At 42.4% G+C, this 25960-nt stretch overlaps 1 protein-coding gene across 9 annotated transcripts in view; it reads right to left on the minus strand.

Moving 5' to 3' along the window:
* Positions 1-25960, minus strand: part of LOC101467899 (ankyrin-2) — a 95562-nt gene that overhangs the window by 5522 nt on the left and 64080 nt on the right. For 5 of the 9 annotated variants that reach the window (XM_076881402.1, XM_076881401.1, XM_076881398.1 and 2 more), the window contains 10 exons: positions 25657-25782; positions 25413-25535; positions 20161-20193; positions 19926-19947; positions 13492-18000; positions 12950-13027; positions 12685-12816; positions 12431-12568; positions 11977-12211; positions 11554-11614 (listed from right to left, as the gene is read on the minus strand). In XM_076881402.1, the coding sequence (XP_076737517.1) occupies positions 11554-11614; positions 11977-12211; positions 12431-12568; positions 12685-12816; positions 12950-13027; positions 13492-18000; positions 19926-19947; positions 20161-20193; positions 25413-25535; positions 25657-25782 (5457 nt within the window). The other 4 variants (XM_076881394.1, XM_076881395.1, XM_076881399.1 and 1 more) reach the window with 3 other exon arrangements.

The raw sequence follows: 25960 nt of genomic DNA on the forward strand, positions 1-25960 counted from the left end.
TTTGAGATACTGCAAACAAACAAACCCCAAACAGCACACTGGTGTGAGGAAGAAGTGTTTGTGTTATGACATTTGCAATATTTCTAATATTTATGCACACAAAAGCATTTCAGTGTCTTTTAGTCTCCAAAGTACCGACTGCTTGTTTGTCTCTTGATTTAGGAATGCAGATCCACAGCACTGTGCTCATGCTCAACCTCTTACCCGTCCCAGGAAGTCATCATCGTCATAGTATTCTGCCTGATCTCTGGAAGGGAGCTCCTCCAGTACAGGGAGCCCACTGTCTGTCTGATACGCCTCTACATCATAAGCAAATTCAGGAAGACTTTCGCTGCTGGTAGAGAAGAGATTTCTATCTTCTGCCCGCAAGAAGAGCTGGTTTGCTTGAGTAGCACGCTGAAGGCCAGTATCAAGACTACTCCCAGGTACTGGTGAAGGGGGTTCAGAGATATGATAGGTAATCACATCTTCTGGTTCCGAAAAGTCAGAGAAGGCTTGTCTGCAGTCAAAGAACTCCATATCTGAATCAGAGTGCTGTGGAGATTCAGAGCCCTTGAAGTGCTGCTTTACTGGGACATTTGGTTTACCTAATTCAGATTCGGACGCTTGTTTCTCTCTAGTTCCTGTGAGGACCTTCTTAAAGTCTGGTGAAAAGTCTTCGGTGTCTCCAAGGGTTTCAGACTCTTTCTTAGTCAGAGCTTGGCTCTCAAGCTTAGCTGACATAGAGTCGCTGAACACTGACAACAGGAGGCTCCTGTCATTCAAGGACACTTGGCTACAGTCAGGAGCTCTCAGATGTTCTGGAAGCATTGCCTGGTAATCTCGATCAGGAGTTGGCGAGGGTGAAAAGTGCTCACTAGATTGTGCTTCCTTCAGGGACAGCTCCCACTCAGAGCACCTGTGGGATGCAAATGAAGCCTTCTCACGTGAAGGCAGAATTGGAGTAACAGCTCTGTGAGTTGTGTATGTGCTGTGTTCAGGTAGCTGTAGAGGGACTGATGCCATCAGCTTGTCTTCACCAAAGAGCACACCTATGTTACTGCTCTGCTGTGTTATTGTTGTAGCAGACTGAAGCTGTGTGTCATCGTCTGTTTGAAACCGTGTTTCCTTTGGTGTCTCAGGAGCCTGGAAGTGAAATTTCAACATTATCTCAGTAGCTAACTAAGAATACCAGAGGGTGAGCTTTAACCATGCAGACAAAGCCTTTTTTAATCCAGAAAAACAAAGCAAGTTTAGTCTGAGTTTAGGGAAATAGGTTTACTGCTTAGAAACGTGCAACAGACTGCAAAAAGTGCCCCTCAATAAACAACCGTCTGTCGTCAGACAAATGAACTGAAGGGAATAATTAGTAGCTCACGACACATCCCCAGCATTAATGCACTCCATGTTGTTGTTAGTTCAGCAATGTATTTTCCTTTTTTTGTCACACAGTTACACTTTTTTATGTCCAAGTGACATAAAAGGTTACGTTAATGAAAACTAGTTACTCTCTGCTGGATTTCATGCTTTCAGTCTTACCCTTTGAGAGGCTAGCTTGGTCTTTAGATCATCAACACTAACAGGCTGGGTCTTCTTCTGCTTTCCTTCACCATCATTAACATGTGAGTCTTCCTCACAGACGGTGGTTTGTAAAGTTGAGAAGCTTCCAACCTGGGATCCGGGCTCCATCCATTCTTTGTATGACTGAAATTCTGGTTGTAATTCTTTCATTTCTTGCCACTTAGGATGTTCTTCACCAGACTTATCCCCAATTTGAATTACTAACGGTGACATCGCTATTGGGCTTTTGATAAGTAACGATGAAGATGGACCAGAGTCTAATTCCTCCTCTGATTCTGCAGTTTCAGGGCTCAAAGGTCGCGAAATATCATTAATCCAACAATCAACAGGCAAGGCCACAAACTCAGAGTCTGATGCAAAAGAAACCGGAGAAGATGATCTATCTACTGGAGTAGCATTCATAAAATAAGATGACAATATTCTCATAAATTCAGGTACCGGTGAGTCAGGTAACAGTTGTTCAAACTCACCGAGAGACGACACAGATTCAGGTGAGGATGGTCTGTCACTACCAGCAACTTTTGATGATTTGACAATCAACTCGTACTCTGAGTCTGAACTCTGTGATTCAGTTGACGATGACTCACAAATAGTGCTGTAAGCCTCCAACGACTCTGTAAACTGAGGGATGGGAGAGTCTGGAGACAGCGGCCTGTTCTCATTGAACTCTGGCATTGATTCTGGAGATGATGCTCTTTTGTCAGCCATGTGTACGGCAGATTCAAATGACACAGGTATGTATTCAGAGGACTCGGAGGATAGTGGCCTGTCTGTCTCGTTTTGATCATCAAACAGTGGAACTTCCACAGATGATGGTCTGCATTCTACAAAGTCAAAGTCTAAATTCAGTGGCATATGATCTGAACCCAATGCTAAAGGTGACGATGATGATCTGGGAAACATTACACATTCTGACAATGCCACTGTAAATTCTGGTACTGGAGAATCTGGTGAAAGTGGTCTGAACTGACTGACTGATGTCACAGGTCCTGGTGATCGTGCTCTTGCATCTAACACCATGACTGCATTGGGGGACATGGAGGATTCTGGTGAACCTTCATCCTGTGTTTCTGCCTCAGGCAATTCAAATATAGACTTTCCCTGTCTGTATGGAAGTGCTCGTGAAGAGAAAATGTGTTCAGTCATAGGTGGAAGTGACTCTGCCTCCTCTGAATTTTTATCCTTTTCTGTCCGATTTTCGTCATCTGTTTCACTTCTCTCGTAGTCCATTGTGCTGTCAACAAACTGTGTAAACCTTTTTTTACTATGCAAAGTTTCTCTGGCACACTGAAGATGACTTGCTTGAGAACTTGGACTCCATCGCTCAGCATCATCAGCGAGATTATACTCAGTTACCATAATTAGTGATTCTTTAGGGTCAGGTGGGTCTTTTGATTCATTTAAAGATGATCTGGATGCAAGTATTTCCTCCATATCTAATACTAAAGATTCAGGTGATGTTGTTCTTTCTCCCGTACAGAATGGAGCTGAAGCCTGGGATAAACTGTCAGAATCTGAAAAGTCTAATGGTGACATGTTTCTCACACACGTGAAAGTTTCCACAAAACTCTTTGTGAAATCGGGCACTGGTGATTCAGACCCCAGGAGTTCGTCATATGATCTTTCGGACTGCGCTGACAATGCTCTCTTGGTAGTGACTCTTGCGTTAAATGGAGAATATGTCAGATCACAGTCCAGATCTGAAAACAATGATGATAATGATTCAGAGGATGAGCTGCCATAAAGTGTTCCTGCTGCTGGAGCCTCAAAAACATTTTGTGCAAACCAAGGGAGAGGTGAGTCTGGAGAAAGCTTCTTGTGTTCATCAAATGACTGAGTAGATTCTGGAGATGCTGATCTAATGTTTCCAAGTAGCACTAATGTCCCAGGAGACATGGGCCTGTATTCTGGTATAGATTCAACAGAGAGCGGCCTTTCTTCTGTTTCTGATTCTACTGATTCAGGAGAATCTGGTCTGTTCTCAACACAGAAAATTGTGGACATCAAAAAGTCCCTCACAGCGTACTCGACATCTGATTCGATGGATTCAGGAGAGGATGAGCGATACCCAACATTTACAATGACGTGTTCTGGCATTCCTGGTGTGTAATCGGGTATTGGCGAGTCTGGTGACTGCACTTGGTACTCATCTCCAGATGCTACCGAGCCAGGTGAAGAGCATCTCATGTCATGAACTAGTGAGCTTAAACTTATAAAAATATATTCATCGTCCGAACATGTTGACTCATGAGATGCCGATCTTTGTACAAAGACATTTTTGGGTACTCTAAACAGTGTTTTCACAAAGTCAGGTACAGGTGAATCAGGTGAAAGTTTATCTGATGATAGAGATTCAGGAGAAAGTGGTTTACCAAGTGTTGGGAGGTCTATTTTTAGGTCTGAAAGCACTGACTCAGGGGACATGGACCTTAAAGCACTGTGAGACTCACGAGGTAACTGAATGGGTGAGGCAGGTGAAAGGGGTTTACAATGATCTTCTGACTGAGTTGAATCAGGAGATTCTGCCCTGTCCTCAAACATCTGTAAAATCAGAGGAGCATATTCTGTTTCTGAAGCCACTGATTCAAGTGACGATGACCCGTGAGCTTTGAACTCAACATTAGTTTCTGGCAAACCCTGTCTGAAGTCAGGTACAGGGGAATCAGGAGAAAGACTTGTGTATTTGCTCACAGATGGTAAGGATTCTGGAGATGAATGCTGGCCTTCTGGGACCGTAAGAGAATATAACTCTGTTTCAAAATCAGATAACACAGATTGAGGTGAACAAGACCTGAAGTCTGTATATGATATTGATGATTCTAGATCTGGTCTAAATTCAGGAATTGGTGAGTCTAGTAAAAGTTTAAACTCTGATGCAGCTGATTCAGAAGATTCGGCTCTGTCCTTAAAAAGCCCTGTGGCACACAAATCTCTCTCTGAATCTTCATCTGAATATACTGATATGGGTGATAAGGGCCAGTGTTTGACTTCTAACATAGTGGTGTACTGGGGTAGTGGAGAGTCAGGAGACAAACATCTGAGGTCAGACACATCTGACTCTGGTCTGTCCTTAACATCAGACATCTGTGAAATCAAAGGAGCATATTCTATTTCTGAAGTTACCGATTCAGGTGATGACAACCTGTGACCACTGGCATCAACACAAGAAAGAGTGGAATTTGGTAAATGACCTGATTTGTTTAGAGAGCCACTTGATTCAGGAGAAGATGATGTGACATTTGCCATTAGTGATACAGGTGAGGAAATTCTATACTCTGATATAGAGTCAAAGGTCAAAGGTTTCTCTTCAGTTTCTGATTCTAATGATTCTACAACAACTGGCCTATCTTCAGTATCAAGTAAGCGGTTAGCTAAAGATGAATACTTAACATCAGACATAACTGTTGATCTAAACTCAACAAACGATGGGTAACGTTCAGCTACTCCTGACATCACCTGAGGTTCAGATGAATCTGGTGATTGAGTTTGACTTTCGTCTCTAGATACGCCTGAATCAGGCGATGGAAGTCGGCGTTCATCTGTCATTGATAAAAATCTACCCTCTTCAAATTCTAAATCAGAAAAACAAACAGATTCAGTTGAACTGGACCTGCATTCAGCATTCGAAACACTTGGGGGCTGAAATATAAAATGTTTGAATTCAGGTATAGGTGAATCAGGGGAAAGTGTCCTAAATTCATTTTCAGAATCTGGTGTAAGTGATCCCCCCTTCACCTCAAAAAATTGCATGTCCAAAACTTCTAAGTCATTGTCCAGCATGAAAAATGTAGGTGATGATGACCTACTTCCAAAAACTAACACACCTTCTTCTATATCTGGGTTAAATGGTGGTGGTAGAGGAGAGTCTGGAGATAGAGGCCTAAACTCATTAATGGATGCCCTTGAGTCAGGAGACCATCTTCTTATTTCGGTCACTAAGTCTTCAGGTGACATGGGCCTATATTCCATGACTGACTCTGGTGAAAGTGGCCGCAATTCAGTTTCTGAATTGAAAGACCCTGGACTGCCAAGGATGCAGGACTCAGCAGGACTAAATTCTGATGAAACTGAAGGTTCAAAAAATAAAGCAGAAAATTCCTTCTCTTCCACATCTGAATCGAGTTGAATACATTCTACATTGGTCCCAGTATCATCAACTATTTCAGCTCTGTTTACAAAACTTTCTCCTACATAATGAGGATCATACAGCTGACATATCATCTGGTGTGCCCTAAATGTTTCATCAGCTGCTGACATCTTGTCTTCAAGATTGGAAGCTGATTGAGGTGAGTCTGTTCTCTCATTTGTAAAGACCACTGAAGTTGAGAAGCCATAATCAGTATGTGAAAGCAATGACTCTGGTTTGGAGGACCTATATCCAAAGGCAGCTGTGTGCAATTCAGGTACAACAGGTCTGAGGTCTTGTAAGGGGGAATCAGGTAAAAATGGAACGCTTCCATCTGCAGATATTACAGAAACATGTGATAAAGGCCTCCTTTTGTTGTGGTCTAATCCATCAGTTGACACAGCTGATTCTGGTAAAGATGAGTGACACTCTGAAATGTTAGAAAAGTAAGGGAAAATCGGAGGAACTGGGGAATCCGAGCACATGCCTTTCAAAGAATCTGGAGAATCTGTAATTTCCTCCAGCAACAAAGACCTGTTTTCTGACTTAGAATCAGGTGACAATGGTCTGTCCTCTGAATCCTCCAGAACATACTCAGTTTTTGTTCCAGCATACTCAAAAAACCCAGTTTTACTTGTCTCTCCGACATAGTGATGATCATGTATTTGAGAACTTAGCTTCCAAAATTCAGCACCATAAACAAGTTTATCGATGGGCACTTTAACCTTCTTTAAGGACTTACCACTACCAGCAGTCTCTGTAAACTCTGTGATTCCTGATTCAGGAGATTTGGGTGTCTGTTCAGTACAAGTTATGTCTACACTTGATTGTTGAAGTAGTGACTTAGAAAGTAGTAATTTATGATCACTAATTGAAATTGATTCAGTAAGGCCTGTTTCAAATGTCGGCATTGGAAAGTAACCACTGTCTTCTCCAGAAATTTCAGAATAAAGAGATGAAGGTCGAACTGCAGAGCAAAATGATAGAGCTGAGTACTCATTCCTTGACGAAAGCAAAACGGGTGATAAGGGTTTTCCAGGAGTAGCTGTAATGGCACATAGCGGCATGTCTTCATCAACAGAATCTGGAGATGAAGCTCTGTTTTCAGAGAATAATGGTTCCAGAGAATCAGACCCATACTCTAGATCAGAGCAGAGTGAATCAGGTGATGAGGACCTTTCCATTGTAGCTGTAACATAACCTTCTGGCAAAGCTACTTTAAACTCTAGGATGGGTGACTCAGGTGAATGCGGCCTGTCATCATCAACAGAATCTGGAGATGAAGCTCTGTTTTCAGAGAATAATGATTCCAGGGACACAGACCCGTATTCTAGATCAGAGCAGAGTGAATCAGGTGATGAGGACCTTTCCATTGTAGCCGTAACATAACCTTCTGACAAAGCTAGTTTAAACTCTGGGATGGGTGATTCAGGTGAATGCGGCCTGTCACCATCAACAGAATCTGGAGATGAAGCTCTGTTTTCAGAGAATAATGATTCCAGGGACACAGACCCGTATTCTAGATCAGAGCAGAGTGAATCAGGTGATGAGGACCTTTCCATTGTAGCCGTAACATAACCTTCTGACAAAGCTACTTTAAACTCTGGGATGGGTGACTCAGATGTAAGAGCCATGTCTTCATCAACAGAATCTGGAGATGAAGCTCTGTTTTCAGAGAATAATGATTCCAGGGACACAGACCCGTATTCTAGATCAGAGCAGAGAGAATCAGGTGATGAGGACCTTTCCATTGTAGCCGTAACATAACCTTCTGACAAAGCTACTTTAAACTCTGGGATGGGTGACTCAGATGTAAGAGCCATGTCTTCATCAACAGAATCTGGAGATGAAGCTCTGTTTTCAGAGAATAATGATTCCAGGGACACAGACCCGTATTCTAGATCAGAGCAGAGAGAATCAGGTGATGAGGACCTTTCCATTGTAGCCGTAACATAACCTTCTGACAAAGCTACTTTAAACTCTGGGATGGGTGACTCAGGTGAATGCGGCCTGTCATCATCAACAGAATTTGGAGATGAAGCTCTGTTTTCAGAGAATAATGATTCCAGGGACACAGACCCGTATTCTAGATCAGAGCAGAGTGAATCAGGTGATGAGGACCTTTCCATTGTAGCTGTAACATAACCTTCTGACAAAGCTAGTTTAAACTCTGGGATAGGTGACTCAGATGTAAGAGCCATGTCTTCATCAACAGAATTTGGAGATGAAGCTCTGTTTTCAGAGAATAATGATTCCAGGGACACAGACCCGTATTCTAGATCAGAGCAGAGTGAATCAGGTGATGAGGACCTTTCCATTGTAGCCGTAACATAACCTTCTGACAAAGCTACTTTAAACTCTGGGATGGGTGACTCAGATGTAAGAGCCATGTCTTCATCAACAGAATTTGGAGATGAAGCTCTGTTTTCAGAGAATAATGATTCCAGGGACACAGACCCGTATTCTAGATCAGAGCAGAGTGAATCAGGTGATGAGGACCTTTCCATTGTAGCCGTAACATAACCTTCTGACAAAGCTACTTTAAATTCTGGGATGGGTGACTCAGATGTAAGAGCCATGTCTTCATCAACAGAATTTGGAGATGAAGCTCTGTTTTCAGAGAATAATGATTCCAGGGACACAGACCCGTATTCTAGATCAGAGCAGAGTGAATCAGGTGATGAGGACCTTTCCATTGTAGCCGTAACATAACCTTCTGACAAAGCTACTTTAAATTCTGGGATGGGTGACTCAGATGTAAGAGCCATGTCTTCATCAACAGAATTTGGAGATGAAGCTCTGTTTTCAGAGAATAATGATTCCAGGGACACAGACCCGTATTCTAGATCAGAGCAGAGTGAATCAGGTGATGAGGATCTTTCCATTGTAGCCGTAACATAACCTTCTGACAAAGCTACTTTAAACTCTGGGATGGGTGACTCAGGTGAATGCGGCCTGTCATCATCAACAGAATTTGGAGATGAAGCTCTGTTTTCAGAGAATAATGATTCCAGGGACACAGACCCGTATTCTAGATCAGAGCAGAGTGAATCAGGTGATGAGGACCTTTCCATTGTAGCTGTAACATAACCTTCTGACAAAGCTAGTTTAAACTCTGGGATAGGTGACTCAGATGTAAGAGCCATGTCTTCATCAACAGAATTTGGAGATGAAGCTCTGTTTTCAGAGAATAATGATTCCAGGGACACAGACCCGTATTCTAGATCAGAGCAGAGTGAATCAGGTGATGAGGACCTTTCCATTGTAGCTATAACATAACCTTCTGACAAAGCTAGTTTAAACTCTGGGATAGGTGACTCAGATGTAAGAGCCATGTCTTCATCAACAGAATTTGGAGATGAAGCTCTGTTTTCAGAGAATAATGATTCCAGGGACACAGACCCGTATTCTAGATCAGAGCAGAGTGAATCAGGTGATGAGGACCTTTCCATTGTAGCCGTAACATAACCTTCTGACAAAGCTACTTTAAACTCTGGGATGGGTGACTCAGATGTAAGAGCCATGTCTTCATCAACAGAATCTGGAGATGAAGCTCTGTTTTCAGAGAATAATGATTCCAGGGACACAGACCCGTATTCTAGATCAGAGCAGAGAGAATCAGGTGATGAGGACCTTTCCATTGTAGCTGTAACATAACCTTCTGGCAAAGCTACTTTAAACTCTGGGATGGGTGATTCAGGTGAATGCGGCCTGTCACCATCAACAGAATTTGGAGATGAAGCTCTGTTTTCAGAGAATAATGATTCCAGGGACACAGACCCGTATTCTAGATCAGAGCAGAGTGAATCAGGTGATGAGGATCTTTCCATTGTAGCTGTAACATAACCTTCTGACAAAGCTAGTTTAAACTCTGGGATGGGTGACTCAGATGTAAGAGCCATGTCTTCATCAACAGAATCTGGAGATGAAGCTCTGTTTTCAGAGAATAATGATTCCAGGGACACAGACCCGTATTCTAGATCAGAGCAGAGTGAATCAGGTGATGAGGACCTTTCCATTGTAGCCGTAACATAACCTTCTGGCAAAGCTACTTTAAACTCTGGGATGGGTGACTCAGATGTAAGAGCCATGTCTTCATCAACAGAATCTGGAGATGAAGCTCTGTTTTCAGAGAATAATGATTCCAGAAACACAGACCCGTATTCTAGATCAGAGCAGATTGAATCAGGTGATGAGGACCTTTCCATTGTAGCTGTAACAGAACTAGCCTGAAAGATCCTCAGTGAGTGGGAGGAATCCGATCTAAACATGTTGCAAAAATCTGATGGTAAATCAGCAGCTTTATCTTCAACAGGGTCTTCTGAATCAGCTAGAGAAGATTGCGGCCTGGTTCTATAAGAGTGGCAGTTTGCCACCCCTACATACTGTGGGTCACAGATTTGAGACATGAGCTTGCAGTGGTCTGCATCAAAAGCTAAACCACAGACTGGTATAGAATGTTGTGTTAAAGATGAAGATTTGTCCTGACGTGGTGAAAATACCAAAAACTCGTTCTCTACATCAGCACTTTCATAAGCTGCTGTTTCAGGCATTTCAACATTTCCCTCTTCTACACTAACTGCTGTTTGAATCACCAACAGCTGCTCATTATCACTTACAGAGCCAAGAGAATCAGGAGATACTGTTCTTTTCTCAAAAAGCAATGGCATAGCCTCATACTCGGTATCTGACAGCATAGATTCTGATGATGATGATGATGATGAGTGGTAATGAATGGTAACAGGATGATTCACACATGATACATATTGTGGTATGGGAGAGTCTATGGACAAGTCTTCATTTAATGTCACAGACTCAGGGGAGTACGATCTAATATCTAACATTGCTGAGTCTGGAGACATTGGCCTGTATTCGGTTAGTGACTCTGGAGAAAGCGGTCTTTCCTCAGTACCAGAAAGTGAAATGATAACCCAGTTGCCAACATATTCAGATACTAACTCCATTGGTGTTGCTGGTTTGTTCTCATTTTCAGGTACATTCTGTCCGAGTGACAGCATGTTTTCAAAATTATCCTCATCATCAAGATGACCAGTCTGATTTGTATTTTGGGTTTCATTCATGCTACTCGTGAATTTCACATCAAGACTGCCTGTATAAGGAGTGTGGTGCACATCACTCTGAACCACAAACTCTGAAATGTCTTTATCAGCCTTTGTTTGCCTGTCACCTGCATGAACCTCATTGTTCCTGACTTCTTGCTTTGTGTAATCAGGGGAGTAAGCTGTAGGTAATAAAGACACATCCTCACTATCTGAATCCACAGTCTCAACATTGCCTCCATACAGGACCTTATAAAGTCGGCATGAAACTTCATCCATGTGTTTTGGGGCCATTTGTTTTGCTTGTGTGCTTTCTGTCATCAAATTGAGGGGATAAGAAGGGAGTACAGTAGTAGGTTGAGTGGGAAGCATTTTTTCACCAGCATGTTGTTGTGTAAGGCGTAGTTCTTCATCAGTTTCTGTAAGTTCCATCAACAGTTTCTGAAAGTCTTGCTCCACTTGCTCACACTCGATCAAACTGTCTCCAAAATCAGTCATTGACAACGGTCGACTTTTGCATACACCTGTCTGAGAACTGTCGGATGTCTCTGCCCAAGGCAATGGTGACAAATGATGAGCTTTGTCTCCAGAGTGGGGTCTTTGCAGACACTCTAAGCTCCAATCCTCTCCTCCCTCTGCCCCCTCATCTTCAGCAGCCCCTTCATGGTCACATCGTTCAAAAGTGGGGAAGGTGGACGTTGGGGTAACTTGGGCACATAACTTGGGTGCCCCTTTGTACATGGGGTGTAGCACATGGGATCGGAGATTATAGGGAGAGGTGCAGTACAATGTGAAGAAAGGACTTACTTGTTTAAAACTGCCAGTTTGTACCAAGTCTGTCATTTCCTCATATGTTCTTTGTGATAAGCTGCAAAGAAAAGAAAATGTAGAAATGCAGTGCTGAGACAAATGACCAAAATAACCCAGTATCGGCCTAATCGCTCATATTACTGTAAAAGAATATATTTCACAAGTTTAAGGAAATTAAACCGACAATATTTAATGCATAGTAGTAAAAACCGTATTAAGTTTGCAAATCTGTGTCAAAACGATCACTAAAAAGAAGTAATAAAGGAAGCATCTTAGCAAACTGCTTTTAACCTTAGCAATGTGTTCCTTGTTTCTCTCTGTTGATGTGCAGAACAGTTGCAGAACATGTGCACGGCTGTCAATAAACAACTAGATAATGTGGATGGGGTGACATTAAACGAAGCATTCAGAGTAACTCACTGTGTTGTTTCCATCTCTTTTTGTGGCTTGTCTTTGTGAACAGTTCTAAGAAGGCCTGCTGCTGTGGAGTCTGTCACCGGTCGTCCTGTTGTCTCGTGAAGTGATGACAAACTGGATGAAAGGTCTTCTGCTGAAACTATGGGAACCTGTTGTCCTGAGCGTGGACTCTTTTTTGCAGCCTCTGTACGCTTGCTGATCCTGGGGCTGTCAATGTCTTCATGAAGAGCAGCGAAACCTGATCGGGCACACAGGACAGGAAGGGAAATTTTAACCTCTCAACAGCCAACAGCTCACGGTCATATCACATTGAACAGAAGTTAAATGTATTTTAGCAAGTTTACTAGATTCTAGTAAACGTCTAGTAACTAGAAGACATCACCTAATCTCGTGCATGAATCTTACAGTTTTCCTGTTTTAGTATTGTATACTCAAAGTATTTGGTTAGCTTGTGCACCTTCACTATGGTCCTGTGCTATGGTCCACTCGATTTCTGCATACGTATGTGAGGTTTCTTCTTCAGACGTCCTGCTTTCAATAAGGTGAACAATATCCATTCGATTGATCTTTGTCAGTCTTTTGATAAGTGTTGCTTCTGTTGAAACAGAATAAAAGTTTCACTTCAAAGCTGACAACAAGATTTCTTTACTTATTAAGTAAAAAGCAATAATTCTGAGAAATGTGTACCAACTACAGGAACTAAACACTGGCCTGTGGCAAGATTTCCCTCCCTCTCTGTCCAGACTTTCAGAAGAGCATGGCTTTGGTCTTGAAGTGAGTTGGGGTTTCCAGTTCTTATCTCATTGATCCTCTCCTCACTGAAGTCAAGCTCCTGTGCTAACTCTGTTGGCGAGAAGATGATACAGTAACAATCGTGAATATTTGAAGATACATTTGAATGTCTGGTGTATCTTGAGGGCCTGCCAACTATGCATTGAGCTTGAGCGCTTCATCGCCGTGATGAGGTGTCACTCACCCGTCCAGCTGAAGCCAAGGTGGTCAGCTATAATGGCCAACCGTTGCTCTTTTCTCTCTGCTTCATCCTGTGGATCTACTGCAAATACCACCAGACAGCCATGAGCGGTCAGAACCGCAATGTGTTCCAAATGATATGTTCACAAATATTAAAAAATAAAACACCTTCACTGGCTTTCTTTTTTGTGTTCTACTAACGATGTCTTTACATAGGATTAATTAAGGATCCAGACCTATACCCTAGAGCATGATGTGTCATTTCAATCAATTGTTGCCATTACACTTAATTGTTCTGGATATTATTAGTCACATTTTAATCTTTAAAGTTATTTTCACAATAAAGCCTTTAAGTCAATCTTGAGATTTTCAGCACACATACAAGGAAAGTGAGACATCATTACAAACAAAAACACAGCTCAAGCAACATGTTTTCCTTTTTACTTCAAGAAGACATAATCACAAGAGACAGAGAGGCAGCACCTTTAGCTATCGTACTAATGAGGCACAAGAGATAGAGAATAGCCCCTTAAACTGGGGGGATACCTTGACTTTGGACTTTATCGTCTGGGATTCGCTGCATCTGTGTCTCAACAGGTTCGTCCCACAGTGGTCTAATGGGAAAGATGTCTCCTGAGGGAGGGAAATGTTCTCTTTCTATGACTAAAGGATCAATGAGACTGCTCTCGTCATCTGAGATGGTGGCCGCAACCTCTTGCTCTCTGTCTGCCTCTGCCAACCTAGCCACCAGTTTTGCTGCTTCATCACTTATCTCTTCAAAGAACTCAACGGGCTCTTTATAGGGCTCCCTTTTTTCTTTAGTGGGTGTTGTTGAATGTGACGACTGACCGCTTTTGCCTCGGACTGGCAATCTGGACTGAAAACCCTTAGATTTTGCCGCCTCAGCACTCAAAGGACGACCCTGTTCTTTTTTAGATGACCTGGGAGACTCCCCCTCACAGAAACTCTTGGCTTTGGAAGATGGAGTCTTGGTTTTGACATCCACAGAGGGACCTGCATCTGTCTCAGATTTTCTCCTTGTATCCTTTTTCACAGGGACCTTAAGTTTTTTGTCTTGGTTATTTTCAGCACGTTTGACAGTAGAGTCAGGCTTCATCGTGCTAGCTTTAACTGGAATTCTAGATTTAGATTCAGAAGTAGAGATGGCCTCTTTTTTAGGAGTGCTGGAAGGGGAATGAATTGTTGATTTACCGCGGCCTTGAGAAGAAGTAGGCTTAGCTGGTGCTTTGACTGGAGTCTTTTTAACACTACTGGAAGCGCTTTGTTTGGATTTTCCTGTTGTTTTGGGGGCTTCTATTACTGACTGTGGTTCCTCTGGAGAAGAGTCAGAAGACTCTTCCCCTTGCTCAGAGTAAACTGATCTAGTGATAGTAGTATCTGCTGTCTGTACATTTGTTATCATTTGACCAAGGGAACTTGTGTCTAAATCTAAGGATCTTTCAGTTATCTCTGCTTTCATCTCTAGAAGTTCTGGGGATGTCCGATCTTTCTTTGTAGGTTTAGCTGAAGCTGAAATGCCCATTTTGGGGATTTTAGATTTGGAGGCATCAGCTTTGCAGCTTGGCTGTTCATCTTCAGGCGAGGACCGAAGCTGTGAATCAGCTGTTTCTTCGGATTGCTCACTGTTATCAGTCTTAACCTCTAGTGTTAAATTGAGACCAACTTCCGGTTCTGTAGCAGATCTTTGACTCTCTTGTCTGGGCTCTTCTAAGATAGGCTCCTCTAAAGGCTGTTCTCCTATCTGGAAAAAGGCAAAGCCAACAGCCTCTTCCTCGTAGCTTCTCTTTGTCATGTCAATAGCACCACTGCGGGTCATCTCAAAGAGCTTCCCTTCTTGGAAAAGAAAAGGATTGGGCTCACTGGTGGGAGTGCTCTCTTCTGTTGGTGTCCTACCAGGTGTGGTGTCTGGAGACTGACGGTCAACAACCAGATTCAGTATCTTCTGTTCCTCCTCTTTTACGCGAGCTTCAAAAGTGGCATCATCCTCCCGCATTGCAGACCAAGACTCGGTATCTACCCTTGCAGTGACACCTTTGGACTCGGTCCTGGGAGGTTCCAGTGTCTCGTCATCCTCCTCTGTGTCATCGTAGATACAGACCTCTGGTTTAAACGTTTCCTGTGTCTTACTTGTAATAACAGTTTCACAGAGTCCGGCCTGATCTCCTTTAACTTCATCTGTGACATTACTACATCTTTTCAGCACACCTGTCTGTGGCTCACTAATCTCTAACTCTTCACCATGCGTATCATCTCCTCTACTTTCCCTTGATTTCCTTAAGCTTTCTTCCTTTTGCTCATCAGTCCTATTTTTAGTATTTGATGTTGATGCCTTTGTGTTGCTATTGGCTTTATTGGCTTTTCCAGATAATGGGCAACTTTCTTCTTTTTTCATTTGGGATTTTGAATGATGCTGGTCTGAGACAGAGTGAGGTCCCTCTGAGGTGACACTGGTTGATGATGTGCTCTTGGCCTCTTTGCTGTGGCATCCATCATTCAAACCTGCTGAAAAAGGAGAGGGAGGTTGTACTTTAATAAGGGGATCAACAAAAAGAGCTAATTTTGAATCCTCTGTGGGTGTACTGAACCCACATTCACTTTGCGATAGCTTCTCACTTTCACAGCTGTCATCCCCTATTTTGGCATCTGCTGGAGAAAACAAATCTTTTCTAGACTTCGTTTTGCTCTTCACGTCTTGTTCCATTTCATTAAATGTTTTTATTTTGGCTGCCATCTTAAACATCTCTTCCTCAGGAGTGATCTTTCTCCTAGCTTCGTGGCTGTCTGATGCATTATCTTCTTCTGGGTCTTCAGGGATGACAGCCGGTTTTGATAGAGCAAAGAGGAATGAATGATCAGGGGGTTTGGGGTTTACCTCATAACTTACCTCTTCAGAACTAGGGGTGTCAGGGGAGAGGGGGCTCTTACCAGAACTTGTCATCTGAGACGTCTGCTCACAACTGTCATCATCAGCACTAGCCTCATGGTCTCGAAGAAGCCTACTGGGCACAGTTTCCTTGGGGAATTCTGCATCTTTGGGAGGCTCTGGATGGCTATAGGATTTGCTAGGTGGACCTAGTGGGAAGAATGGGCAGCTTTTTAGCTCTACAGGACTGCTCTCTAAGGAGTCATGAGGAGGTGATTCCTTAGTTGGGCTGGGTTCAATAGAGTCTGGGGATTTGTGGGAGGAATTTTCTTCCATGAGAGGACTACCCTCTAACGAGTCTCTGTGGCTTATTGTTAAAGAGTCATCAGCTAACGGACTGAGAGCATCTGGGTCTTGTTTTAAAAGTAAGTCTAAGCTTTCGTGATGCTGAGACGGGGATCTAGGAGCTGACGACCCAACTAAAGACAATACTAGCTGATGATCGGGGCTTTCGTCATCGCTAAGAAAAGTTTCTATAGTCTCTGAAATTCTTTTTGTAAGCTTTTGTGGTTTTGACTCACTCCTCTTAACAGATATAGACTCACTTGTAGTGTGGTCATCTGTAGCCTTGCTGGAAGAGACAAGGAGGGTCAATTCTGTAGAGAGTTGGTCACCAGTGGTCCCTATACCAGAATCCCCACACATCTCTGTGTCTTTACTCTCTTTCTTTACTGTTGTGGCAGCTGGTGCCAAAGTTGTAGAGGTTTGCTTTACAGTTTTGGGAGAAAGCCCTAGACTTTCAGGGCTTGTGCCCGGAGTGGCTAGACCCTCATGTTTGTAACTGTCCTCAGAGCTCAAATGAGAGGATCCATTTCCAGAACTTAGGGAGTCTGCCACACCCTCATGTTTAAAGCTGCCAGAGCTATCATCAAGGCCACCGTTTCCAAAGTCTACAGTGTCAGTTAGCTCTGAATCAGCAGAGGGTTTTGTGTCTTTGTCTTGCTGACTGATCAGTTTCTTTTGGGGTTTGGAATCCAATGACACTTCTCGCTCTTGAGGGACGTGTGAAGCTGCTGCTTTTGTCGTGGATTTTGTGTGGATAGTTTCAGATTTAGTGCTTTTTTCTGATTTGGATGAAGAGGATGTTTTGAGCTGAAATAACCCCGACTTTCTCTTTGAGGGGTCTTGACCCGTTTGGAATGCTTGCATCAGCTCTTTAACTGACATGGTCTCTTCAAGTTTTTCAGAATCAGCTTTAGGGGATTTATGCGGGGCCTGCTTTGACTTAGTGGTTTCTTTGGCTTTTGGGGAGGATTTGCTCATAACAGGCAAATGCGTAGGTTTGCTTCCAGTGACCTTTTTGCTCTTTTGCTCTGCCTCCACTTTCTGTTGTAAGGCTTTGACTTTGTCCTTGATTGATCCGATGGGAGTTTCTTCAATCACTGGGGATACAGGGGATGCTGGGGCCTTGGCTGTGGGCACGCTTAGACGACTCCCTGTTTCTGTCGATTCCTCTGTCTTCCCCTGGTCTTTTCCCTTCCGTCTCACTGGCTTTTTAACATCACCAGTGGTGGGTTTGTCATGTACTTTGGTTGGAGTGGTTGGTTTTGTACTTTTGCGTAGCACAACATCAGTGAATCTTTCCTGGAAACTTGTCTCTTTTTTGGCTTTAACTTTAGAGCTTATTGGTACATCCAGCAGGTATTCTTTAAGGTCACCACTGTCCTTGATGGCTTTAGGTCTGGGAGTCCCTCTGTTACCTCTACTTTCCCGTAAGACGAGCTCTTGATTTTCTAAAGCTGCCATCTTTTTGGCTTCTTCTATCTCACTGTCTGAGAGGAGAACCCATTCCTCAGCCATTCTAGCTGCTTTCGCTGCCTCCTCTGCCACCTCACCCTCATACGTTCCACCCCTCAGTATTTCACTGACTTTCTCTAGGTCCTCTTTGACTTTCTCTAAGTCTTTTTCCATTGTTTCTAACGCTTCTCCAGAAACTTCCTCGGTCCCTTTCTCTAGACCACACCCTCCTAAGGAAGGGGATTTCTCAGCGGAGTCTGCAGTCAAGATGACAGTCATTTTGATCAAATCTTGTTTCATCTCTGACACGTCGGATAGAAGATCTGGTTCTCGAATCAGCTCTGATTTCAGGACTGACGTCTCCGTCTCTTCATCTTCCATACGGAAGAAGAACAAGTAAGGAGTAAAGAAAATTAAAAATTTAAATGAAAGGAGACAGACATTGGAGAATGTGGTCAGGACAAGATTGGAGCACACCGCAGGGATCATAGGACAACAAACTCACAATGGTTTCTACTGTACACCAGGGAATCAAAGGAATTAGGCTTGTAGTTTCATATGTCTGTGCTGTGATAAAGCAAATGCTAAACACATACCAATGGGAAAGGATATGAGCAGGAAATAACTTGCTTTTCCACTTGCATCCACACTCACAAGACAAAAATACAGATCAAAACTGGAACTGATAAAAAAACTAGCATGTGACAGAGAAACCTACAAAACAATGAAAACCAAAACAAAACATATGAAACAGAAACAACATCAAAACATCTCAAGATTGCTCAGATGTATGGGAAATGTCACTAACTCTATGAAAGAAAGCCAGTGATAATGTAAATGGCGTATGAGGATTTGCCATGTTTAGCTCTATTGCAAAACTAATATATTTTATTTCAATTCAAGCAGGAATGAAGGAATTCTATTTCACTCCATTCTGCTTTTGACTAAATCAGCATTTGGAAGACAACCGTAATGAAAACTCACAAAAAAAGAAACAGAAGCAAAAAACGGTGACATACAGAGCAAACAAGATGAACTCTCACTAAGAAGACGGTACGTATAATCACACAGACACACAGCACACACATTCATTTGTAAGTATGGCAAGTTATTTCCATGCAAAGTAAAGGGAAATGATGATGGAGAGGTCATAGAGAAGAGTGATGAGAAAGTTGGTACTTAGTTGCTTGTCTTCTTTCAGTAATGTGGTGAGTTCTGGGCCCGTTCATTTAGCAATTCCAGTTTTTAAAATGTCAGTGACACTGATACTGTGTGAAAGTTGAAAATACAGACGGTCCATAGAGTTTTACTCAATAACACGTCCTTTAGAAACGTAACGCTAACAAATATGGGTTGATTTGTTAAATGTATCTAATTAACATGTTTTGTGACTTTTTCCTGAATGTTCACATTACCACGAGACAAGCCATGGTGGAGGGGAGAGGGGGAGGAGCCTGACTACACTAGTAGCCAACTTCAGGAACTTAGAGCATATGATACCAGCACAACATGGCACAAACTGCACCACAAAAACAATACTGGGAAGAAAAAGGAAGTTCAGAATTAGGAAGGTGGAGTCTGGATGTGCTTCACTCATGGCGAATCACATTTTGTCCTTTCTCCTTTTAAAGGTGATTTGTTCTGTTACTGTATAATGGCTACAGTCATTTAACTCACATCCCACAAGCAGCTGTGAATCATGTTACTGTTGAGAGTCTCTTTTTGATCTAACCAGTGCAGAACGAAGTGTGGAAATGCAGAGTAAAAGCCCAAATTATGCACAACACAACAGTAGCTGCACTTCTCCACCCACCTGGCCAATCAGGGCCAAGTGCAACCACATCAGCAACCACGATTATGACAGTGTTAGCGCTACGCTGGCTTTCAGGCTAGCACATAGATAGAAATATATGTATATATAGGCCGTCACATAAACATCACCACAGTATGAATGAAGATCATATTTATGTACATACGTAAGTTGCATTGTTTAACTCTTTCTTCGTATCTCCAATCTCGCATTGTAAAAGAATGAAATTGGATTAAATTGAAACAATGAGGTGTAAATCATTACGAAACAAGAAAAGTAGAGAGAAACATAACTTTGAAAAGATGGACTTCAGGGTGAATGTGTATGAGTCTGGTTATTCCTCTGCATTCTCATTACTAGTGTTAGACTTATTCACACCATTTACACCAATATTATTTTGATTAATAAATATATGCATTTTTATCAAAGAGCAGCAACCACGTTAGTACAAGTTGCAGAGCAAAGTATGTAAGTAAAAGTACGTCTTACATTTCTCGAGCAGTCTGTTGGTCTGAAAAAGATCACATGGAAATACAACAGTTAGGATGTTTTGACCGCTGCACGTGCTAATTATTTTAACTATCACTACACCTATTACTGAGGGAAAGAGCACAGATAAGCTAAGTCACTGCTGAATCACAGTCTAAACTACAGACAGAGGCAAAGACAGATTAGTGGAGCTAATGGGAAGACGAGGGAAATGAGAAGCGCTGGCTGCTTTTACCTCTTCCTCTTGTTCTTGGTCTGAATCAGACTCCTTTGGGGAACAAGAAGCAGCAAGAAGCAGAACGATGTACAAATAGAAACAAGAGCAGTATTAAGGTCAGACAAAGGGCAAACCAACGGTTACCATAGCAACAAAAACAAGAGGTCAGTGTGGATGTCAGTGAAAGTCAAAGTGGTCTTCAGAGACGGACTAGGTAAATATATTACACGTGTGCTACAGCTGTGCTCAGACGTTGGGCATGGATGTTATGGTCATGTTGGGCTTTTTCACTGGGGGAATAATTCTGCAACATAAATCTTTAATTACTTTATTTTGGATTCTTTCTAATCCACACAGGCTCACAGTTATAGATGCATATTTGGTACCTTTGACCAAAAGCATCTGCCATAATTCTGTCTCTCCTTGGCCAAATTGAGTTCATTTAGCGGCTGTCTGGGATCTGGGGTTTGAACCTCACCAGCTTCTGTCATTGTGGCCAAAAAACATGTGCAGCTGCAAATTTCAGTCACGATTACAGGTGTCAGTTTTGGAGCAGGGGGTTCGTTCTTGGTGAGTCCACGGTGAGCCCTCCCGTCACTGTGGACAGGGACACTGGAACGCCTGAACTTTGGTGCTAGATTGTCCCTGATCATTAGATTTCCTGTCATAGTGTCACACTTTGGGTCTTCTAGCAGATCTGGACAAAGTGGTGATAAATCGAAATAACTTGTGCTTACATACAGTTGTTTGAACTGATGATTACAGGAACTGTAGCTGTTAGAAATGTTGGCAGAGACCGCCAACGTGCTAATGCAAAACTCTCCCTGGACTTCCTCGTTGCTCTGAGGATCGGTCTGTCCAGTGAGAGCTGCCAGATAAACCCTTTTCATGCTGGAAAAAGAAACTACCAGTTGTGGAGAATTATAACTACCAGAGTTATTATTAGTCTTAGTTTGTCATTTAGCTTAGTGCGAGTTAGTTTGGAGGGCGGGTTTGTGCCTTTGTTTTGTTTGAAAATGTTTCTTTTTTGTTTATTTAGTTTCCGTGTTAGTCTTTATTACTTATTATTTTATTTATGGCAAACACTAGAGTAAGATGTATGAAAATCAGTATAGGGGTTACAATATAAACACAACCTTTTTAAACCAGTTCCCCGACGGGGTTGTAGAAACCCTGTGTTGTACAGCACCAAATCATACCATAAATGAACACAGAATATTTACAATTTCATGCTGTTTTAGTTCGTTTACCAACTACACACATTTTATTCAGTTAGATTTAATTCTGTTAAAGGGTGAGGGGATATTATAACTAAAACCTTTCTTCACATGTAGTATCTGTTTTAGGCTTAGAGCCTACATGACTCTGACTGCAGAGCCTTCAGCAGCACACTCATATATTTCAGTCTGTATGCACAGTTTAGTCTCTCTGTGGATTAAAGAAAAGCTAAAGTAACCTTCTTATTTAAAGCCATTAAACATGTATTTTGTGCCTTGGAACAAGAACATAAAATGACCGTGACATTCACGCCCATGATAAGTCCATGCACACTGCTGACCACAGCTGTTTATGCAAAAACAAACATATTTCACAGGGCTTTAACATGACACCACACACTATCCACAGTGTTAAAGACAGTTACTATTAATCTTTGAGTGCTTAGAATTATATTTAGGACACCAAATATGAAAATAATTTGGATTTCATTTAAGTTGAGGGAGTTGATCAGTGGGACATTAGCACATAATATGCAACGTTCCCTCAAAGCTGCGCGTGTGCAGTTGTGCACTGCTGGCAGGTCTCTGCACACAGAAAACAATCGAACCTTAAGTTAAAATGAAAACTTTAACGATTCTGTTCTGCAGTGTTAGTCAGTGACTGGCTGCTCCCGTATGGGATCAGAACGAGGCCACCTTATCCCGTAGTCCAGCCAATCACGCGATTCACATTCGTATATAGAATAGAATAGAATAGAATTCAACTTTATTGTCATTGCACATGCACAGGTACAGGGCAACGAAATGCAGTTTGCATCCATCCAGAAGTGCTTTAGTGATATAGATATATTACAATATATATTAGCAATAATATAGATATGTGAGTATATTACAGTATACGCAGCTGTAATATATACGCAGATATACGCAGCTAATCAACGTCGCTGACAGGCTCTGACAGCGTCCTTATGTGCGACACCGGTGTTTTAGCAAAGCGGCTGATGTGGAGTGAAGCCACGTTAATGACAACGTGTACAACCATTGGAGATGTGAGCAGGACAGACGGAACAACTGACGGACAAAGTGTGGACTTTATACCAGTTTTTAAATTGTGTTGATCGGCCACGTAAAACCAGAGTTATGATAAAATATCTGCAGTGTTTGTTTTCCTTCCTGAATACTGTCGTTGTTTATATTTACTGCAGGAAGAAACGGTAAAAACGGCGTTTTATAAGGAAAACGCTCGAAAGCCTGTGAGCAAAAACAAACCCCCTCCCTCAGCCTTTCCTATTGGTCGAAAAATGTACCATGTCGACCAATCAAAAAATGATATGGCAACATGACATTTAGTGGTTTAGGGAGGGGGAAGTTTTAGGAGTGACGGCGGTGTTTGAGATGCGATTGCCAAGTTTAGCACAAATCTTGTGTAGTTAGTGTGTAGTTAGTGTGTAGTTAGTGTGTAGTTAGTGTGTAGTCAGTGTGTAGTTAGTGTGTAGTCAGTGTGTAGTTAGTGTGTAGTTAGTGTGTAGTTAGTGTGTAGTCAGTGTGTAGTTAGTGTGTAGTTAGTGTGTAGTCAGTGTGTAGTCAGTGTGTAGTCAGTGTGTAGTTAGTGTGTAGTTAGTGTGTAGTCAGTGTGTAGTTAGTGTGTAGTTAGTGTGTAGTCGGTGTGTAGTCGGTGTGTAGTCAGTGTGTAGTCGGTGTGTAGTCAGTGTGTAGTTGGTGTGTAGTCAGTGTGTAGTTAGTGTGTAGTTAGTGTGTAGTTAGTGTGTAGTCAGTGTGTAGTCGGTGTGTAGTCAGTGTGTAGTTAGTGTGTAGTCAGTGTGTAGTTAGTGTGTAGTCAGTGTGTAGTTAGTGTGTAGTTAGTGTGTAGTCAGTGTGTAGTCAGTGTGTAGTTAGTGTGTAGTCAGTGTGTAGTTAGTGTGTAGTCAGTGTGTAGTTAGTGTGTAGTTAGTGTGTAGTCAGTGTGTAGTCAGTGTGTAGTCAGTGTGTAGTTAGTGTGTAGTTAGTGTGTAGTCAGTGTGTAGTTGGTGTGTAGTTAGTGTGTAGTCGGTGTGTAGTCAGTGTGTAGTCGGTGTGTAGTCGGTGTGTAGTCGGTGTGTAGTCAGTGTGTAGTTGGTGTGTAGTCGGTGTGTAGTTAGTGTGTAGTCGGTGTGTAGTTGGTGTGTAGTCAGTGTGTAGTTGGTGTGTAGTCAGTGTGTAGTTGGTGTGTAGTTAGTGTGTAGTCGGTGTGTAGTCAGTGTGTAGTCGGTGTGTAGTCGGTGTGTAGTCGGTGTGTAGTCGGTGTGTAGTCAGTGTGTAGTCGGTGTGTAGTCAGTGTGTAGTCAGTGTGTAGTCAGTGTGTAGTTGGTGTGTAGTTAGTGTGTAGTCGGTGTGTAGTCAGTGTGTAGTCGGTGTGTAGTCGGTGTGTAGTCGGTGTGTAGTTGGTGTGTAGTCAGTGTGTAGTCGGTGTGTAGTCGGTGTGTAGTTAGTGTGTAGTCGGTGTGTAGTTGGTGTGTAGTCAGTGTGTAGTCGGTGTGTAGTCAGTGTGTAGTTAGTGTGTAGTTAGTGTGTAGTCAGTGTGTAGTTGGTGTGTAGTCAGTGTGTAGTTGGTGTGTAGTCAGTGTGTAGTTAGTGTGTAGTCAGTGTGTAGTTAGTGTGTAGTTAGTGTGTAGTTAGTGTGTAGTCAGTGTGTAGTTGGTGTGTAGTCAGTGTGTAGTCGGTGTGTAGTCAGTGTGTAGTTGGTGTGTAGTCAGTGTGTAGTTGGTGTGTAGTCAGTGTGTAGTTGGTGTGTAGTCAGTGTGTAGTCAGTGTGTAGTCAGTGTGTAGTTAGTGTGTAGTCAGTGTGTAGTTAGTGTGTAGTTAGTGTGTAGTCAGTGTGTAGTCAGTGTGTAGTCAGTGTGTAGTCAGTGTGTAGTTGGTGTGTAGTCAGTGTGTAGTCAGTGTGTAGTCAGTGTGTAGTCAGTGTGTAGTTGGTGTGTAGTCAGTGTGTAGTTGGTGTGTAGTCAGTGTGTAGTCAGTGTGTAGTTGGTGTGTAGTCAGTGTGTAGTCAGTGTGTAGTCAGTGTGTAGTCAGTGTGTAGTCGGTGTGTAGTTGGTGTGTAGTCAGTGTGTAGTTGGTGTGTAGTCAGTGTGTAGTCAGTGTGTAGTCAGTGTGTAGTCAGTGTGTAGTTGGTGTGTAGTCAGTGTGTAGTTAGTGTGTAGTTAGTGTGTAGTTAGTGTGTAGTGTAGTCAATAGTTTTGTTGTGTGTGTCAGAACAATGGTTTACAGGTGTTACAGCAGTGACACATCTGCTGCTGTCAGGCCTGCAGGTATCAGGCTGATGTTCTCCTTCATCTCATAGTGGACAGGAATTATTTTTTGCAGCGGCACAAATAATTTGTGTGGCATCAGATTTGATGCAGAACAGCTGATTGTTCTGTAAATAGTTTGAAATGTTTATTTAAAAAAAACGCTTTGGCTGCATTTTTAGGTAAACAGCTGCAAAAAACTCTGTTTGCATAACTCAGTTACTTTTTTGAAGAAGTCACTATATAATTAACTGCCCAACATTGGTCATTATTTACTGTATGTTGCAGACAGAGTTACAGACTCTCTCCCAGACCACAGACTCATAATACAGTCAGAGCAAAAAAATAAATAAATAAAAATAACTTGAACTCCAATTTTAAAAACATTTTCTTTTTGAGTTCAAGTTATTTTTTACTTCCATTAGTGTTGACATGCTACAGGTCACGAAATAGATTTGTTTAAATTTTCATTGTAAGTGGACTAAAGCAGTTAATTAAAAGTAGTCGAACATAAATGCTGTAATTTGATTACTTTAATAAACATGTAACTTGGATGCTGGCGTGACCACAGTGCACACGTCTGCCGTTGCTCACAGTGCGACGCTCAGGGAGTTTGTGTGTTCAGACACGTGAAACATTAGAGGGAACATTGATAATATGTGTTATTGCAACACGGTCTAGAGTTAAAGCAACCAGAGGACTTTCCATGTTAAACTACTGAAACCAGCACGCAGCTTTTACTCATAAAGACACACGACCGCCAGCAGCATCGGCGCGCCATCCTTACCTTGCAGTATGATGGAAGTGTGATGTTGAGATTGCATATAGCATTTTGTGCAAGTGACCTGTAGTTCCTGGGTTCTTTCATAAATGACAAGCGGCCACACGGCTCCTGAGTGTTGTCTCTGATCTGCCAAAGCCAAGCGGGTCAACGTTAGCCAGCTGCTCATTGCTAAACCGATTCCATGTTATACGAAGAACATTGGCTGACACTTGCAGCACTTGCTCAGAAGAAATAAACGATGACTCACTTTGATGAAGAGTGCTAACCGGTTCTCCTTGAAGGCGTAAAAGCTGAAGAGGTGATGTTGGCCGCTTTTCGTGAGGGGAACAAGGTTACCAAAGCAGTCTGCATAGATAGGTTTGCCTTCCAGGACCTAGTAAAGGTAACACATGCATACATGATGGAATAATCACGCCTGACATCTTACATGTTTACACCCTTCTTTAGATATTTCTTCTTCTTAGACTGGAGTCGACCGCTCAAAGGTTTTTTATTTTATTGGGGTTTCATTTCCGAACTCTGTCTTGTATAACTTGGTGTTAGACTCCCTC

This window comes from Maylandia zebra, unplaced genomic scaffold, assembly GCF_041146795.1.
Source record: "Maylandia zebra isolate NMK-2024a unplaced genomic scaffold, Mzebra_GT3a scaffold11, whole genome shotgun sequence".
In the NCBI taxonomy this organism is placed as follows: domain Eukaryota; kingdom Metazoa; phylum Chordata; class Actinopteri; order Cichliformes; family Cichlidae; genus Maylandia; species Maylandia zebra.